This window comes from Aedes aegypti, chromosome 1, assembly GCF_002204515.2.
Source record: "Aedes aegypti strain LVP_AGWG chromosome 1, AaegL5.0 Primary Assembly, whole genome shotgun sequence".
In the NCBI taxonomy this organism is placed as follows: domain Eukaryota; kingdom Metazoa; phylum Arthropoda; class Insecta; order Diptera; family Culicidae; genus Aedes; species Aedes aegypti.
Window position 1 is genome coordinate 291,841,130 of NC_035107.1, and position 19,580 is coordinate 291,860,709.

At 45.4% G+C, this 19,580-nt stretch overlaps 1 protein-coding gene across 19 annotated transcripts in view; it reads left to right on the top strand.

Annotated features, from left to right (window-relative positions):
- Positions 1 to 19,580, top strand: part of LOC5577636 (putative mediator of RNA polymerase II transcription subunit 26) — a 100,078-nt gene that overhangs the window by 63,192 nt on the left and 17,306 nt on the right. For 8 of the 19 annotated variants that reach the window (XM_021838168.1, XM_021838170.1, XM_021838171.1 and 5 more), the window contains 3 exons: positions 6,690 to 9,042; positions 18,591 to 18,894; positions 18,954 to 19,490. In XM_021838168.1, the coding sequence (XP_021693860.1) occupies positions 6,690 to 9,042; positions 18,591 to 18,894; positions 18,954 to 19,490 (3,194 nt within the window). The other 11 variants (XM_021838178.1, XM_021838179.1, XM_021838180.1 and 8 more) reach the window with 9 other exon arrangements.

Here is a 19,580-nt window from a genome sequence, read left to right on the forward strand (position 1 = left end):
GGCAGCTGGGAAAGCTTCTCTCAGAAGATGGGATTTCTCAGAAGTTGGAAAAGCTTTTCTCAGAAACTGTAAATGCTTCTACCTTGAAGCTGGAAGAGTTTCTCCAAATAATCATTAAAAGCTCCCAAAATCTGCAAAAGTTTCTCCAAAAAGCTGCAAAAGCTTCTTCCTAGAAGCTGGAAAAGCTTCTTTCGAAAAGCTAGAAAAGCTGCTTCCGAGAAGCTGGAAAAGCTTCTCACGAGAAGCTGGAAAAGTTTCTCACGAGAAGCTAGAAAAGCTTCTCACGAGAAGCTGGAAAACCTTCTCACGAGAAGCTGGAAAAGCTTCTCACGAGAAGCTGGAAAAGCTTCTCACGAGAAGCTGGAAAAGCTTCTCACGAGAAGCTGGAAAAGTTTCTCACGAGAAGCTAGAAAAGCTCATAACGAGAAGCTGGAAAAACATCTAACGAGAAACTGGAAAAGTTTCTCACAAGAAGCTGGAAAGGCTCATCACGAGAAGCTGGAAAAGCTTCTCATCAGAAGCTGGAAAAGCTTCTCACGAGAAGCTGGAAAAGCTTCTAACGAGAAGCTGTGAAAGCTTATCACGAGAAGCTGGAAAAGCTTCTAATCCAGCTTCTGATGAAAAGCTTCTCATCAGAAGCTGGAAAAGCTTCTCATCAGAAGCTGGAAAAGCTTCTCATCAGAAGCTGGAAAAGCTTCTCACGAGAAGCTAGAAAAGCTCATAACATGAAGCTGAAAAGCTTCTCACGATAAGCTGGAAAAACATCTAACGAGAAGCTGGAAAAGTTTCTCACTAGAAGCTGGAAAAGCTTATCACGAGAAGCTGGAAAAGCTTCTCATCAGAAGCTGGAAAAGCTTCTCACGAGAAGCTGGAAAAGCATATCTCAAGAAGCTGGAAAAGCTGCTCTCAGAAGCTGAAAATGTTTGTCACGAGAAGCTGGAAAAACTTCTCCTAAAAACTGGAAAAGTTTTTCCCAGGAAGTGAAAAAGCTTCTCTTATAAGCTGGAAAATCTCTCCCAGAAGCTGGAAAAGCTTCTCCCGAGAAGCTGGAAAAACTTCTCCCGATAAGCTGGAAAGCTTCTCCCGAGAAGCTGGAAAGCTTCTCCCGAGAAGCTGGAAAGCTTCTCCCGAGAAGCTGGAAAGCTTCCCCCGAGAAGCTGGAAAGCTTCTCCCGAGAAGCTGGAAAGCTTCTCCCGAGAAGCTGGAAAGCTTCTCCCGAGAAGCTGGAAAGCTTCTCCCGAGAAGCTGGAAAGCTTCTCCCGAGAAGCTGGAAAGCTTCTCCCGAGAAGCTGGAAAGCTTCTCCCGAGAAGCTGGAAAGCTTCTCCCGAGAAGCTGGAAAGCTTCTCCCGAGAAGCTGGAAAGCTTCTCCCTAAAAGCTGGAAAAGCTTCTCCCGAGAAGCTAGAAAGAAGCTTCTCTCAGAAGCTGTAAAAGCTTCCCCCAGAAGCTGGAAAAGCTTCCCCCAGAAACTGGAAAAGCTTCCCCCAGAAACTGGAAAAGCTGAAAAAGCTGAAAAATATTCTCTGAAAAGCTCGAAAAGCTTCAACCTGAAGCTGGAAACGCTTCTCTCAGAAGCTGGAAGAGTTTCTCTCAGAAGCTGGAAAAGCTTCACTCAGAAGCAGGAAAAGCTTCTCTCAGAAGCTGGAAAAGCTTCTCTCAGAAGCTGGAAAAGCTTATCTCAGAAGCTGAGAAAGTTTCTCTCAGAAGCTGTAAAAGCTTTTCTCAGAAGCTGGAAAAGCTTCTCTCAGAAGCTGGAAAGCTTCTCTAAAAAGCTGGGAAAGCTCCTCTTAGAAGGTGGAAAAGCTTCCCCCAGAAGCTGGAAAAGCTTCCCCCAGAAACTGGAAAAGCTGAAAAAGCTGAAAAAGATTCTCTGAAAAGCTCGAAAAGCTTCACTCTGAAGCTGGAAACGCTTCTTTCAGAAGCTGGAAGAGCTTCTCTCAGAAGCAGAAAAAGCTTCACTCAGAAGCTGGAAAAGCTTCTCTCAGAAGCTGGAAAAGCTTCTCTCAGAAGCTGGAAAAGCTTCTCTCCAGAAGCTGGAAAATCTTCTCTCCAGAAGCTGGAAAAACTTTTCTCCAGTAGCTGGAAAAGCTTCTCTCCAGAAGCTGGAAAGCTTCTCTCCAGAAGCTGAAAAGCTTCACCCAAAAGCTTTCTCTCGGCAGCTGGGAAAGCTTCTCTCAGAAGATGGGATTTCTCAGAAGTTGGAAAAGCTTTTCTCAGAAACTGTAAATGCTTCTACCTTGAAGCTGGAAGAGTTTCTCCAAATAATCATTAAAAGCTCCCAAAATCTGCAAAAGTTTCTCCAAAAAGCTGCAAAAGCTTCTTCCTAGAAGCTGGAAAAGCTTCTTTCGAAAAGCTAGAAAAGCTGCTTCCGAGAAGCTGGAAAAGCTTCTCACGAGAAGCTGGAAAAGTTTCTCACGAGAAGCTAGAAAAGCTCATAACGAGAAGCTGAAAAGCTTCTCACGAGAAGGTGGAAAAACATCTAACGAGAAGCTGGAAAAGTTTCTCACGAGAAGCTGGAAAAGCTTCTCACGAGAAGCTGGAAAAGCTTCTCACGAGAAGCTGGAAAAGCTTCTCACGAGAAGCTGGAAAAGCTTCTCACGAGAAGCTGGAAAAGTTTCTCACGAGAAGCTAGAAAAGCTCATAACGAGAAGCTGGAAAAACATCTAACGAGAAACTGGAAAAGTTTCTCACAAGAAGCTGGAAAGGCTCATCACGAGAAGCTGGAAAAGTTTCTCATCAGAAGCTGGAAAAGCTTCTCACGAGAAGCTGGAAAAGCTTCTAACGAGAAGCTGTGAAAGCTTATCACGAGAAGCTGGAAAAGCTTCTCATCAGAAGCTGGAAAAGCTTCTCATCAGAAGCTGGAAAAGCTTCTCACGAGAAGCTAGAAAAGCTCATAACATGAAGCTGAAAAGCTTCTCACGATAAGCTGGAAAAACATCTAACGAGAAGCTGGAAAAGTTTCTCACTAGAAGCTGGAAAAGCTTATCACGAGAAGCTGGAAAAGCTTCTCATCAGAAGCTGGAAAAGCTTCTCACGAGAAGCTGGAAAAGCATATCTCAAGAAGCTGGAAAAGCTGCTCTCAGATGCTGAAAATGTTTGTCACGAGAAGCTGGAAAAACTTCTCCTAAAAACTGGAAAAGTTTTTCCCAGGAAGTGCTGGAAGGCTTCTCCCGAGAAGCTGGAAAGCTTCTCCCGAGAAGCTGGAAAGCTTCTCCCGAGAAGCTGGAAAGCTTCTCCCGAGAAGCTGGAAAGCTTCTCCCGAGAAGCTGGAAAGCTTCTCCCGAGAAGCTGGAAAGCTTCTCCCGAGAAGCTGGAAAGCTTCTCCCGAGAAGCTGGAAAGCTTCTCCCGAGAAGCTGGAAAGCTTCTCCCGAGAAGCTGGAAAGCTTCTCCCGAGAAGCTGGAAAGCTTCTCCCGAGAAGCTGGAAAGCTTCTCCCGAGAAGCTGGAAAGCTTCTCCCGAGAAGCTGGAAAGCTTCTCCCGAGAAGCTGGAAAGCTTCTCCCGAGAAGCTGGAATGCTTCTCCCTAAAAGCTGGAAAAGCTTCTCCCGAGAAGCTGGAAAAGCTTCTCCCGAGAAGCTGGAAAAGCTTCTCCCGAGAAGCTGGAAAAGCTTCTCCCGAGAAGCTGGAAAAGCTTCTCCCGAGAAGCTGGAAAAGCTTCTCTCAGAAGCTGGAAAAGCTTCTCTCCAGAAGCTGGAAAATCTTCTCTCCAGAAGCTGGAAAAACTTTTCTCCAGAAGCTGGAAAAGCTTCTCCTGTGAAGCTGGAAAGCTTCTTCCGAGAAGCTGGAATAGCTTCTTCCGAGAAGCTGGAATAGCTTCTTCCGAGAAGCTGGAAAAGCTTCTTCCGAGAAGCTGGAAAAGCTTCTCCCGAGAAGCTGGAATAACTTCTCCCGAGAAGCTGGAAAAGCTTCTCCCGAGAAGCTGGAAAAGCTTATCCCAAAATCCTGTTCTGCAGGATTCCTTCCAGATTTCTTCCATGTTCTGAAAAGGATTCATTCCAGAATCCTGCGAAGGATTCCTTCCAGAATACTGAGAAGGGTTCCTTCCCAATTCCAGCTTCTGGGAGAAGCTTTTCTAGCTTTTGGGAGAAGCTTTAACAGCTTCTAGAAGAAGCTTTCCAGCTTCTAGAAGAAGCTTTCCAGCTTCTGGAACAAGCTTTTCCACTTACTGGGAAAAACTTTTCCAGTTTTTAGGAGAAGTTTTTCCAGCTTCTGGGAGCAGCTTTTCCAGCTTCTCGGGAGAAGCTATTGCAGCTTCTTGGGAGAAGGAAGGAATCCTATCCAGGATTCTACAAGGAAACATGTCCAGAATTCTACAAGGAGTCTTGTCTAGGATTCTGTAAGGAATTTTGTCCAGGATTCTGGAAAAAATCATTCACAGGATTCTGAAAGGAGTTCTTCACAAGATTCTGAAAGGAATCCTTCACAGGTTTCCGAAAGGAATGCTTGACAGGATTCTGAAGGAATCCTTCCCAGGACTCTGAAAGGAGTCCTTCTAAGGATTCTGGAAGGAATCCCTGCCATGAATGTGGAAGGAATCCTTCAAATGAATCTGGAAGGAATCCTTCCCAGAAATCTGGAAGGAATTCTCTCCAGGATTCTGAAAAAAATCCTTCACAAGACTCTGGAAGAAATTCTTATCAGGACTCTGGGAGAAATCCTTGCAAGGGTTCTGGAAGGAATCCTTGTGAGGACTCTGGAAGGAATACTTTCCAGGATTCATGAAGGAATCCTTCCTAGGATTCTGGAAGGAATCCTCCCCAGAATTCTGGTAGGAATCCATCTCAGGATTCTGGAAGGAATCCTTCCCAGGATTCTGAATTAAATTCTTCACAGGATGCTGAAAGGAATCCTTCACAGGATTCTGAAACGAATCCTTTACAGAATCCTCTTCAGGAATTTGAAAGAAGTCCTTCCCAGGACTCTGGAAGAAATCCTTCCAAGGATTCTGGAAGGAATCCTACCGAGGACTCTGAAAGTAATCCTTGCCAGAATTCTTGAAAGAATTCCTCTAATGAATCAGGAAGGAATCCTTCAAATGATTCTGGAAGGAATCCTTCTTAGAAATCTGTAAGATATCCTCTCCAGGATTCTGAAAGAAATCTTTCCCAGGATTCTGAAAGGATTTTTTCCATGATTCTGAAAGGAATTCTTCTTAGACCACTGGTTCGAAAAGGAAACTATAGCAAGAAACCACAACCTCGATTCGCAAGCGTAGTCCTACGTCAAGCACTCCCTCCAACATGAAACATGTAATTTTTCGAATTCCTCTCCGCACCCCGCTTCGCTAGGCGGCAGGCAGCAGGGTAGACTGGCGCGACAATTTCGAAACCAGCATAGGAAAATGCATCGCACGTTCCCAGTTTATGCCATGCACGCAGTCAGTCAGTGTCGATGTTGTGTCGTTCGTTGGGTTTACTTTTATGTTCGCCGAGAGGGAGAGCCATCCGGTTGCGCGAGCAGAAAAGCACCATATTTTTGGGAGAGTTTCCTCCGCTACTAGTCGGTGGGTTGTGTTTGGTCGTAGAGCATCCGAATCCATTCAGATCGCAATCACCGTCACCAGGAATCGGACGGAACGGAATTTTTGTGTACAAACGGGGTGCGCGCGGAGTTTTTTTTTTCTTATGATCTTGAAGGAAGAGAGAAGGTGTGAGCTTATTATTTTGACGAAGCCAAGGAAAAACATTCGCATTTGATGGAGTTGGTATTTTGTGCTAGGTCTGCTGGTTGGAAATGCTTGAAGTTGAAGGGTTTTGTGTGTCAGAGGAGTATGAAAAAATGCGCAAATTATTAGCTATAGTAGTGGCTAGTTGCTTGGAGTCTTGGCCATTCCTTCACTTCATCCAGTCCCTGATTTGTGCTAGTAGCAGAATATCGATTTATGCTCGGTTCGGGAAAATTTCCTGCGAGAAGGTATACGAAGGCAAGGCAAGCAGCTGGGCAGTCGAAAGTGATGCTATGCGTAGTAGTGCTGCTTGCTCTTTAGAGGGCTGCTCCGCGTAGTAGTGCTTACTTTGGTGGATTCTAGAGTAAGGAGATTATTTTCCTTTTTTTTCGGTCGCGAAATGCCAAGGAAAATTGGACGTTTGGTGAAAAGTTCAGCACAAGTGGACGATGGATACATGATTTGCGGGTTCAGAAGAGGAATACTACTGGTGCCGACTGCGAATTGGGTCATGGAACGGGCGTTGACTTGCAATTTGCACATTAATATTTTAAAGTCTTCGATTGCGCCTAAACGGCGATTATGAGAGAACAAGTGTGTAGATGTTTGAAGAAAATTTGAATCGCTGTCCAAGACTTGCATGTGTCCACCGTTTCGCAGTAATATATCGGCTCGAAAATTCACGTCAAGAGTGTTGTGCCGCCCGTTTCATTTGCATTCCAGTGCTCTGACGCAAGTATTTTTTTCAGGAAAGGATGCGATGGAATTTCAATTAGACATTTTCGTGCACCGTCGTCAATTGGAATCGCTTCGTTTTAGCATAGTACAGTTTAGATATTAGTGTAGAAAAATCGTTTCGTAAAAAGTGTCGTAAACGCAAAAGCCACACAATGTTTAGCTGTCTTTGGCAATTGTGGGATTGGTAAGCCGCCTCGAACAGTAGCGCATTCGAATGAATACCGAAGACATGTCTTGTGTGTTGAATACTAATTGGTTGACTTTCTCGTTTGGTATTTTCTTTGCAGGATCGATCCACCCACGTTCACTACCATGGAGAGCAAAAAGCTGCAACAGCTCCAGCAGGCAAACTCACACCTTGCACCGATTCCACAAACGAAACCTCCCACGTTTCAACAACAGAACAACGAATATCGACCTACCAGGTCACCAGTATTCCAAAATCATCCGCAGTATCAGAGCTTTGCATCGAACTTTGCTCAGATCAACTATCCACACCAAATACGACCCCAGCAACAACACCAACAACAACAGCAGCAGCAACAGAAACAGCAACTTCAACAGCAGCAGCAACAACACCTCAGCGCACACAGCAGTCCCAAATCGAACAGTAACAGTCTCTACCTGAGCGAATACTCCAGCTCCAGTCATGCCGGGCAACAGCAGCACCATCACACGATCGGAAGTCATTACCATTTCGATCAAATCTATCAAACGAGTTCCCCTTCGAGTGGCAGTGGCGAACGGGAACGTCTCTACCAAACGGCCCCAAGGTCAACGCAGCACAATCACGCGACGAACCAGCAGCAACCACTCACCAAGCTCGAACTGCAGTTCCAGCAACTGCAGCGTGAGAAAATACAAGCGCAAATCAAAACCGCAACGGAAGCGCTTGCCCATCAACAGCAAACCTTCGCCCTGCGTCAACAGCTGAACCCCCCGGTCCCCAACTACCACCTCAAGCAGAATCTCCTCCAGAATCTCTCCCAGCAACATCAACAGCAGATCCAACAGCAGCAGCAACATCAACAGAACCGCAATGCCCCACCCTCCAGTCTGAACCTGACGAGTCACTTTCAACCGGCCCAAGGTCCGATGAAGCTCGCCAACCCAAACATCCACGACTACGGCGCAACTGCCGCCACAAACCAACACGCCATGAACGAAGCTTTCTACCAGTCCTCTCAGCAAAAGCACATGCACCCCAAAACCCCCAACAACCTTCAATCGCCGGCACCGAACCAGATCATCATCCAGCAGAACATCCCCGGCCAGGTGGTGAACCAAGCTTGCCAGACGCAAATCAGCGGCATGAAACCCCAATCGCAGACCCAGAAATCCCCCAACTCGGATTCTCTATCATCGCCCTCGCATGATGGTCTAGAACGGCGGAAAAGCGGACCCGTGCACACCTTGAAATCCCCGGTCACCAAGCGACCTCCCAACGCCCCAGTCAGCATGTCCGGCTGGCTGTTCAAACAGGGCTCCGACGGCCTCAAAGTCTGGCGAAGGCGTTGGTTTGTCCTGGCTGAATACGTTCTGTACTACTACAAAAGCCAGGAAGAGGAGAAACTCCTAGGGACCGTACTACTGCCATCCTACAAAATATCAGCGTGCTTCCCGGAGGACAAGGTGTACCGCAAGTTCGCCTTCAAGTGCGAACACACAAACATGCGCACGTTCGTGTTTGCCGCCGAAACGGCCGAATCGATGACCTCCTGGGTCCGGATGCTAACCCTGGCCACCATGATGCTAGGCAGCAGCGAGTCGGAAACTAGTCCTCCATCGAACAACGCTCGCAGTGGAGATAACAGCGACTCCGGAATCCAAACCTACCAATCGCAGATCTGCAAAACGGGTATCATCCAGGCTCCGGTGACTCCAGTCTCCGACAACGGCGGGGGCTCTCAGCCACTCTACGCCAACGCACCACCCAAACCCAGGCGAGCCACCGACGGCGGCTATTCCTCCCCTAGTCCCGAACATCTACCCGATCGCTACGATCACGACCCCCAACAGCTACGACCGAACGACCCGATCTACGGAGTCAAGACTCCGGACGCGATGAACAATCCCAACCTCGTACAATCACAATCACCTCTCATCAAGCGAGGCTTCAACGATCAGTTAGCGTACGACCCGAATGCGTATCCCTCCCCGAGCGCACAATCAAGCCATAACTACAACGATGCGCTCTACGGCAACGCAAAGCGCATCGAACGAGACCTGTACATCCAGAAGCTGATCCAACAGCAACAGCAGCAGCAACAACAGCTGCAGCAACTTCAACAGCAACAGCAGCACAAGCAGCAACAGCTGCAAGCACTCCAGCAAACTCCACAACAACAGCAGCGAGCATTCACCAATCCCTTCATGTACCCGAATGCAACGACGGATCGACGGACGCCGGACACCTATGGGCCACCGCGAGCCGCCCTCGAGAAACACATGTCTGACTACGAGGACATCTATAACCTGACGATGCTGTCAAAGTCGTTGCCACCGAACATGGGCGACGAGGCAGCGGCGGCGGCGGTCGCTTCCGGCGCTTACCGGCGACCCATGAGCCCGCTGCGGTACGAACAGCAGAACAGTCAGAACCCGGCGATGCCCCAGCGGTACACGCCGAACTATCTGGAGGTAAGTGGTGAAAGGTGGGATTCAGGGAGGGTCGCAGTGCATGGTTTGAACGCAGATATTCGTTTTACTAACTAGGGAAGTCATGTGCTAACTACGAATCGGTTTCATAAGACCTGACAAACGTCTCCTAGAGAGGATTCCATGATTCTAAAAAGCAAACTTCCCAGAGTTCTAAAGAGAATCCCTCACAAGCTTCAAGAGAATTCGTCCCAGGTTTCTGCTATTTAGAAACCACTGCTACCAGTATTGCAAATAGAATCTCTCCCAAAATATTCTCTAATGAACCTGGAGGAAATCTCTTTCAGGTTACAGTAAAATATTCCTCATAAGATTATGAAAAGAACCCCTTCAGAGCCTAGGATTCATAAGGAAATCCCATAGATTTGGGGATCCTTCTCAGCATTTTTGGGAGAATCCCTTTCATGCTTCTGTATCGAAGATCTTCCCCAGGATTCCAGAGAAAATCCTTCCAAGTTCAATGGAAAAAAATCCTTCCCAAGACGTTGGAGAAAGTTTCTTTGGAGTTTGGAGTTCCTTGGTTTCTAGAAAAAAAAATTCTGAATACTTTGGAGATAACCATTTCTACGATTCTGGAGAATATCTTGAAATAATCCTTTCAATGCTTCTAAAAAGAAAGCTTCAAGGAATCGGGAGAGAATGCCTTCAGGCTTGTTGATATAATCCATTCCAGTATAGTGGAAACAATCCATTCCAAAGTTAAAAGGAGGAGCCTTTCCAAAAACCTGGAGTATTTTGGGGAGAATTATTTCCTGGATTGTAAAGAAAATTCCAGTCAGGATTATGAAGAATATTACTTCCGGGATTCTTGAAAGCATCTTTTCCATACTTCACGGGAGCATTATTCTCGTGATTCTAGAAAGCATCCTTTCCAGGACTCTGGAGATCCTTTCCAAGTCAATTGGACCTTAGACTGGACCGATAAAAACACATAGAGAAAGGTGGGGCAAAAGTTCGACCTTAGTGGTATAATCAAAGTTTTCAGGAAAACAATAGCAGTTGAAACAAAACAAATATTGCTGTGTGCGTTTGAAATGCAAATATCAAATGCGGTAAGATTTTCAACAAGGAAGGCGAAGTCAAATTTTGATTTTCTTTGCTAGGTTGGCGGTGATATGCATCATGGTTGCTAAGTATCCTTTGGTTACTTTGTGTTACCGCATTTGAAGCTCAGTTAAACTGGATTTGCACGTCAAACGCAAACAGCAATACCATACAGTGAACCTTCAACATATTGGCTATAATTTTGCTGAACAAACTTGTGTCAAAATAATTACCCATTTTTTAGTTATAATAGTTTTAAAAATGATTGTTTTAAATGAACTTTTGCCCCACCGGTGAGGTAAGAGTTCGAATCTAGAGTGGGGCAAAAGTTCGCTGGCTAAAACACAAAATATCGATCCTTTTATGGCAGGCATACTTTACACCAGCCGTAAACTTAAATTTGCCGAAAAATACACACTAAATTTTCATCAAAAAATTGCCCAAAACAGGGTTAATTGTAATATACTCAAAAATAGCAGATTTTAGCAAAACTAAGCGTAAATGAAAAAAAATGATGATTATTTTCGCACGATCAGACAAATTAAGCTAAATTCGAAGATAATATGTAGATTTTAAGCAATTTGCAAATTTTTTCGTGAGTTTAGACATGGGTCGAACTTTTGCCCCGCTGATTCGAACTTTTGCCCCACTATGGGACAAAAATTGTTTCCAAGCATTTATGCAAAATCTAATATATCCTAATAAGGATGCTTTATGATAGGCTTAGAAACGCCCTTACATAAAATATTGAAAAAGATTTTATCTTCAATTGGTTCCATGCAACGAAAGTTTGATTACAATATTCACGTCGAAAAACAACAAATAGCCATAACTTTTCCAAATCTCAATCGATTTTTATGATATTTGGAGTGAAAGTCTCTTACTTGAATAGCATTCGAACCACCACGACATTAAAAAGTTTTGTTATGAATTGAGCTAGAAATCTTAAAAAGAAACTCTTACGCCACTCGAACTTTTGCCCCATTTTACTCTATCGTTGGTACCGTAAAATGGGGTGAAGTTGATCACTTTCGAGCGATTCTGTTCTGTAACTCCTAGTAGAATGCATGTATTATTATCCAAATATTTTTAAAACATGTACTGGTTGGATATCTATCAAATTATACAAATGAAATTTCGACGAAATGTTCACTTAATAATAAAATTATTTATTTTAAATCAAATAGTGAAGTTTTTGATTCCGGGGTGAAGTTGATCAAGTATTGCGATAAGTTTCCTAAAATAAAGAGATATGCTATTCACTAAATTTGGGGTCACTGAATCTGGATCAATCCACAAAAAGCTTACAACTTAATGATATATCGGTCAAATTTTAATTTGAATGTTGGAAATTACAGAACACACCACATTAAACGCCTAAAGGTATGCAATTTTCTTTGAAATTAGCAATTCGCGTACAAAAAAGTACATTTTTTACTCAGAAAATGATTGTTTATCCACAATGCAAATTCAAAACTGGATTTACTGAATATATCTGCAATGTAAAAAACAGTTTATTTAAATGTAGTATTTATATAGCCTTGTCAATAGTCGATTGTTTGGAGAAGAACCCTTCAACAGTTCATCAAAAATTCCATAAAAAATCTGTTTTCCCATGGTATAATTATCTTGAATGTCAAACCGAACTTAGGAACATCAAGGACAGCCATCAGGTAATGCGATGTCACAAAAATTGTGCTAATTGAAACCGAATCATAGATCTCTTGACAGTTTATACATGTGGGTACGTGAATGATCAACTTCTCCCCACTGATCAACTACACCCCGAATTACGGTAGTTCCTTGTTGATGATAGATTGGCTTTTCAGTCTTGACACTGAAGAACTGAGACAGAACTCGAATTTTACAGAGCACAAGTCTTGAGAACCAAACAGTGCTCCACGTTGAAAATTTATCCCATTGGTCACCACCAGCAAGCAAGCAATTTGATCGATTTTCAACGCGAACGGTTGTCACATTGTCCAGACATGTGCACTTGAAAATTCAAAGTTTGGCTTCGTTTTATAATCACTTCAAAATGAAACATTTCACGATTTGGACGGAAAAAGCATAAAAAACGTTAAATTTAAGTGATTTACACATTTTTTACAATAATTTTGTTATTTGAAGTCCTAGAACTTTGGTGTCTTCGACAACTTTTCGTATTTATACACGTTCTAAAACTTTGCCGAAGACGCTAAAAAAAAAGTTTGTATCAAAGCGCCATCTATGCGGCGAAATTTCCAACTAACTTTTATCATCAAATTGAAGAACAAACAAATCCAAGATAAGTCTCCTTTGACACCAACTCGAAAAAATACACTCCTAAGGGGCTGTCCATTTTTTACGTAAGACATTTTTCGGCGTTTTTCAACCCCCCCTCCCCCCATGGTAAGATTTTTTGTATGAAAATTAAAAATAAATTGTATGACGCGTAAGAAATCTAAGACCCCCCCTCCCCCCATAAACCCTTATGTAATTAATGGACCGCCCCTAAAGCGCTAGAGGTTTTGTCTGGCTTAATTCTGCTCCTGGCCCAGTGTGCAGTGTGGTTCGGTAGAACCTGTAACTGTCTGGAGGATCGATTTTTCCCGCACAACCGCAGCCAGTTTTGGAAGCTTTTTCGTTGTTCATCTCCGTTGTTTGCCATTTGCTCCGCGGTTGCAGAGTATTCATCTCGCTAACGACGCCAGATTCCCGTTGTGTGCTTGTGTAGAAGTTGCCACTTATCCAGGCGATTCATTGGTATGTGACGGACCTCAGGCTACGGGATGAGGTTCATCGGCTGCCCAACCAGGAAATGTTCTGGGGTAGGCGCTTCACACCTGTCAGGATTGGTAGAAAATAGACATAGCGGCCGCAAGTTGAGACACGCTTCAACCTGCGCCAGGATTGTTGAGAGTCAAACGTTGCAGCTTCGTTGCCCAAGACTGCCACTAGGTGCTTTTTGGCGCTATCGACCGTCGTCTCCCAGATGCCACCACGGTGCGGTGCTAAAGGCGGGTTGAACACTCACTTAATGCCCAAGTTGGTGAAAAACCGATCGGTAGCTTCGTTGTGGGTCTCTCGCGCAGTTTGGATTTCGTTCAGTCCGACTGGGTTCCCACGAAGTTTGTTTTTCAAACCGACCAAATTTCGTTCGGATGGGACCTTTGTGAAATGAATCGCTTCAATGCAAAATAAACATGTTGGTCGAGAGGTCACTTGCGACCTCCAAGTGCTGTGTCGCCGTCTTTCCCTTTATTCGCACGCACCGAGTACATCCTTGGACTGTTGAGCGAACCGCCGCCTGAAGGCCGATCACCCAGTATTGTTGATTGACTGTAGCTGTGAGTGGGGTGAGACCAGCATGAAGATTTCGCAACAACAACTCGGTTACTTCATGGTTCCCCGGAAGTATGATCGGATGTTTTAAGTCATATGAGTAGGATGTATCGTCTTCCCACTCGCATTGTTCATTGAATGTCCAGGAAAGGGGTTTGGCTGACAATTCCTTACTCTTCTGCAACAGATCCGGTTCCTGCTTATTATAGCATATTGTGCAGCCCTAGCTAGCTGCGCCTTTGCATTGTAGATTTCATTCGGCGAAAGTCCTGATTCGAGGTTCGCGTCCTCTACCTTGAGTGCCATCAAGAATCGATTCATGTACGCATGTGTACGCATGATCAGTATGTAGTTCGATCTTTGTTCCAACAGGCCCATCTCGATGTTGTAGTTGGTATGGATCACCACTGCTGCGGTGTGCAGAACCTTCACTCGACGCGGCTCCAATACCTCCTCATCCTCGGTTTCTTCAACAGGTATTTGCTTCTAGTGTTCAACTTCCGTTTTCAGTTCGTCTGGCCCATGCGACCACAGCGGGTGTGTCACAAGTGCGCTAGGTGCGAGATCTCGTGAGGCACAGTCTTCAAGATTGTCTTCACTTCGCACATGATTCCAGCGGTCACGGGGTAGCACTTTGCAATATTCCAGACGTACGGTTGGCCACATACGACTTCCATTTGCGAGGATGGGCGGACAACCATTGGAGTACCATTTGCTATCTGTGTACGCCCAAGGTTCCACCTCCAAGTGGCTGAGTTCTTGCTTGATTGATTCCATCAGCGTCGATAACAGAGCTGCTGCGTTGAGCTCCAACCTTGGCAATGACACCTGCTTCATCGGAACTACCCTGGTTTTGGCGACCAGGAGATTGACGATGATGTCACCAGCTTCGTTTCTTCTTTTGGCATACACTTCTGCAGCGTACGCCATCTGCACGTGTATCTTATGCAGCTCGATTTTCCCATTGTAGTTCGGTGCAAATCGAGGGATGCGTATACGGTCCGCCGGGTGTACCATAACTTGGCGGTACATCTTCTCCACGTCTGCCAAGAAAGACACCTGGGTACGGAAACGCAGAAACACCTTGAAAAGATTCTGGTTGACGTTGGGTCCTGCCAGGAGTCTGTCGTTGAGCGACACGCCCGTAGACGACACACACGATGCGTCGAAGACAACCCGCAGTTTAGTCGTCGTACTTTCTGCCTTGACGATCACATGATGTGGATGCGACACTTGCTAGTCTCTACTTCCATCTCATATGGCGGCTCCATGCGCCGCAGTGCCAAATATTTGCAGAGAAACTCCAAGTACAACGCATGGAATTCCTCATCTTGCCGGAAACGCCTTTCCATCGATCGCAATCGTTTAATGGCTGAAGTAAGTGATTCACCCAACACCGGCTTTGAATCGACGAATGGGAGTCGCGCGATAAAGCGCCTATTTCCATCGCAGGTGAGACTGGACTTGAAGAGGGTGGCTGCTTGTTCAGAAGGAGCAAGCTGGCTTTGCTTCGGAATCTCCTCCTGCTCCCAAAGCTACCGCAAGGGGCGATTGATACTCAGTATGAGATTGATGATCGAGACGTTGGTTTGCATACTCGAGGAGTAGATGGCTTCATTCCCTGACAAAATCTACTCGAAAACCGTGTTCTGTGCCACAGGAACACTTCCGTTGTCCTTCATTTGCCCTGGCTTGAGGAGAGCAAGAAAGACGTCAGATCCCAATACTACATCTATCGGATCCGGCTGGTGAAAAATGTAGCCACTTATCGCAACACACACTCGTCGGTGTACCGGTTCTCAATCACCAGCTTCACAAGGCCACGGGTTGTTCCGGCTGCTTGCTGACCCAAAGCGGAAACTATCACCTTTCCGTTGCAACGAGGCACGCTGAGCTTTTTCACACAAGCTTCCCAGATCAATGATGCTTCGGCGCCCGAGTCGATGAGAGCGCGAACTTGCAGAAGACCGCCCTGTACACGGATGACAGCAGTAGGTAGCATGACCGACTTCTTGACTGCTTCTACTTTCGTCTTCTTCGTGAAGGCTGTGCAAGTTTGAAGTTTCTAGTGCATCACAGAGGTTGTCCAGGAACTTGATGAAATCGTCGAAGGAGGGATATTATTCTTCGATAATCCGCTGCGCCCATAGTGATCGGCTTTCCTTGTCCAGCTTTTCCAGTAGGAGCCCCGTGTGTTATATTCCTCCACGAGCGCATTCAAATGCTGCCTCCTCCTGACTTTCGAGTTTCTCCAGCTTTTCCAAGCTCGTCCTCTCCGATCAGCCACCTGTCCAGCCTTGACCGTATCTTGGCCTCCAACTCTTAGGCACCTCGTCCAAGCCTCCTCCCGTTCAGACTCCACCTCCCTTCCAGGCTCTATCCCCTCAACGAGATTCTGCATCATCGCCTAGGTGCTTCCTCGTAATCCCTCATTGAAGCCGCTTCAGCGTCCTCCAAGCGTTCCTGGACCCATAACCTGAAACTACAAAACACAACAAGGCTTCTGCTTCACAACCGCAGGCTACTAACTGATATTGCTACCACGTCAGTACCTCTCTTTTATTCCATGTTTGGGTACCAACACATTTTTACTTCGCTGTAGGACGCTTTCTGCTCAGCAAGTTTCGCGGCTGCTGTCAGCTCCCCGACCATTTTCACAATTTGCGCGTTCCGAACTTTCACTAGTTTTTCCATCACGATTTACGGAATCCGACGACTAAGGACCAATTGATATCAATACTGGATACTGTAAAGAATCCATTTCATAATTATTGAGAGAATTCCTTCCAGGACTCCGAAGAGAATCCTGTCCAAAATTTAAAGAGAATCCTGTCCAAAATTCTGAAAACTATCTTATCCAGTATTCATGATAGAATCCTGTCCAAGATTCTGGAAAGAATCATTCCGAGAATTCAGGAATGAACTCTCACCAGGATTCTGGAATGAATACTGTCCCAAGATTCTGACGGAAAACCGGCCCGGAATTCTGAAGATATTTCTTTCACAGATTCTGGTAGGAATCCTGTCCCGGTTCCTGGGGAATATCCCTTCAAGATTCTGGAGAACTCCCAGAGAATTCCTACAGACTTCCAAAGAGAATCTCTTCAAGCATCTGGAAAAAAAATCTGGAAGTAACCTTTTCACGGATTCTGGAGATAATCCTGTCCAAGATTCTGGAGAGAACTCTTCCCAACATTCTGAAAACAATTTTATCCAGGATTCTGGATATTCAGAAATAAATTCTAATCAAGCATTGGGAAAGAGTTCTTCCCCAAGGTTCTGAAGGGAATCCCTCCCGAAATTCTGAAGAGAATTCTATCAGAGATTCTGAAGGGAATCCTGCCTAGGTTTTTTTTTTCGAAAATATCGCTCCAGGATTAGGAAGACTTCTGAAGAGAATCTCTCAAGCTTCTGAAGAGAATCTCTCCAGGACTCTGGAAAGAAGCTCTCCCTGGATTTGGACAGAATCCTACCATGATTCTGTATATAATCTTTTCCAGGAATCTAGGTAAATCTCCTTCCAGGAATCTGAACAAAATCCTTTCCAGGATTCTTCAATGAGACTGGAGTAAGTTGTCACGTGATTCAGGAGATAATCGTTCCAAGATTTTGGTAAGGTTCCAAGATGGAGAGTAAGGGGGACGGACCTGATGTAGTGGTTAAAACACACGCCTCTCACGCCGAGGACCTGGGATCGAATCCCATCCCCGAGATAGTCACTGACAAAAAAGTTGTAGTGACGAAGTAAAGCCGTTGTTCCCGAGATGAACTAGCCTAGGGCTAAAAATCTCGTTAATAAAGATAAAAATAAAAAAAAATGGAGAGTTTTTTTCAGGGTTCTGAAGGAAATTCTTCCATGATTCTGAAGCGAATCCCTCCCAGACCACTAGAAAGAATCCCTACAGAATTCCTAAAATAATCCCTCCTGGATTCTGGAGACACTCCTTTCAGGAATTTAGAGTGAATTCCTCCGGGATTCTGCGATAGTCTTTCAACACAGACAAACAGACGTAACACTCGAATTATTTTCATCGTCCAGCAGAATAGCGTCCAATTTTATTATTTGGTAGTTGGCTGACGAGCCACTCGTGGCGCTCGTATCGCTTTTGTTCGAATTTGACGTTTGCGCACTACCGCCACCTAGTTCCTGGTTGGCCAAACACATCGTATTTAGCATTGGGCGTTTATGTTCGCGAGACTATGTTTTAAATTAATAATTGTACTAGCTGTTACGTCTGTTTGTCTGTGCTTTCATGGTACAAGAAAAATGTTTTCAGGATTCGAAGAAAAATGTTTTTTGATTCTAGAGAGAAGCTCTCCTCAATTGAAAAAAAAATGAAGCTTGTTCCTCCTGGACTTTGGAGAAGTTTTCCAAGACCAAGTCACTAAAAATTAGAAACTTTGCAAAACATTCTAAGGAATGTCGTAGAAATACGAATATATGTGAATGCCCTCTAATATCCAAAGGCCAAGAATACAAATAAACCATAATCTCCCATCTTTCTTGCTTTTGACTGTCTACTAACATACTTCACTTGTCACTAAAATGAGCATTTCATTCATTCATCTTCTTCTTCTTGGCATTACGTCCTCACTGGGACAGAGCCTGCTTCTCAGCTTAGTGTTCAATGAACACTTCCACTGATATTAACTAAGAACTTTCTTTGCCAAAGTTACCATTTGCACATTCGTATATCATGTGACAGGTACGATGATACCCTATGCCCAGGGAAGTCAAGGAAATTTCCATCACGAAAAGATCCTGGACCGACCGGGAATCGAACCCAGACACCTTCAGCATGGCTTTGCTTTGTAGCCGCGGACTCTAACCACTTGGCTAAGTAAGGCCATTCATTCATTCATATCGAGCATGTAACTCAGGTACAACTAACTTATTTCCTCTTGTTCACGAACTTACAACATCCATTCAAAATGTCATCTTTACAACTAGTCTTTGCTGAACATTACGTTTATCGAGGCCATGTAACAATGCTTAGTTGACCCAGTGAAATATGTTTTAAGGATTTTACGCTACTGAATCACATTCAACCAACCTCAAGATGCATTGCGATCCGAACTCTTTCATGTACCGTAACTGACACACGCTGTAACTAACCCCTGCTCGTTCACTAACCGTCGTTCAACGTTTACTCACCGCATAGAACTCACCCGCACAGCAACAGCACGTACAAATGCGAGCCCGTCCGGTGCAGTCGACCATTCCGCGTCCGCACTCGGCCGACTTCCTGGACTACGAAGCCCGCAATCCGATCAAGGCCAAGCAGAAGGACGAACCGACCCGGGCGCCCCGTCCCAAGTCCAGCCTGGACATCAACCGTACTCCGGACAACTACTACTACTCCGAGGCAAGCTACGCGGAGAAGATGCGCATGCAGAGCGCGTCCTACCTGCAGAGGGCCAACCTTGGCGCAATGGCTGGGAAGATGCGAGGCGATGAACCGCAGGGTATTGAAGGTTTGCCGGTTCGGAAACTTCGATGAACTAATCTTTCGTCTGTTCTACAGGAGTCATGAATTCCAGCACTGTGCCACGGGACGGATACTACGGCAGTCGGATGGATTACGGGGACGAGTTGCAGCATGGTTCGGCCAGCGTCCCTCGAACTCAGCGGATCACCATGAACAATCTCAAGAAGTACCCCTCTCAGCAGGAACAGTTTCTACGGTCGGCCAGCGCGCGTTTACCACGAAAAGAGGAAGATCCCTCTGCTCGCGACGGTGAGCGCAAGCGGGAAGAGTCGATGAAACGGTTGCTGGAGTGGAAGCAACGGATGCTTCAATCGCCACTGACTCGTAAGATTTCACAGCAACAGCAACAACAGCACCAGCTGGCCCTCGGATCTCCGGGTTCTACCGGAGAAGGAAACCCGTTCCTAGCGAAGTCACCGGGACAGATAGCAATGGAAGCGGAAATGTACCTGGAACAGGAGAAGCTCCTTCAACAACAGCATATGCAGCAACAGCAACAACAGCAACAGCTTCAACAGCGGAGGGATAGCAAAACCAACCTCGAGTACAACAGCTATTCATCCGACGATGAAGGTAAGTCAGCCAGCTTTCTTTTCCTATCTGTTGTAGACCATTTCTATCCTAGTCGCGCCGTTAGATTCGTATCATTAACCCAATTTTAGT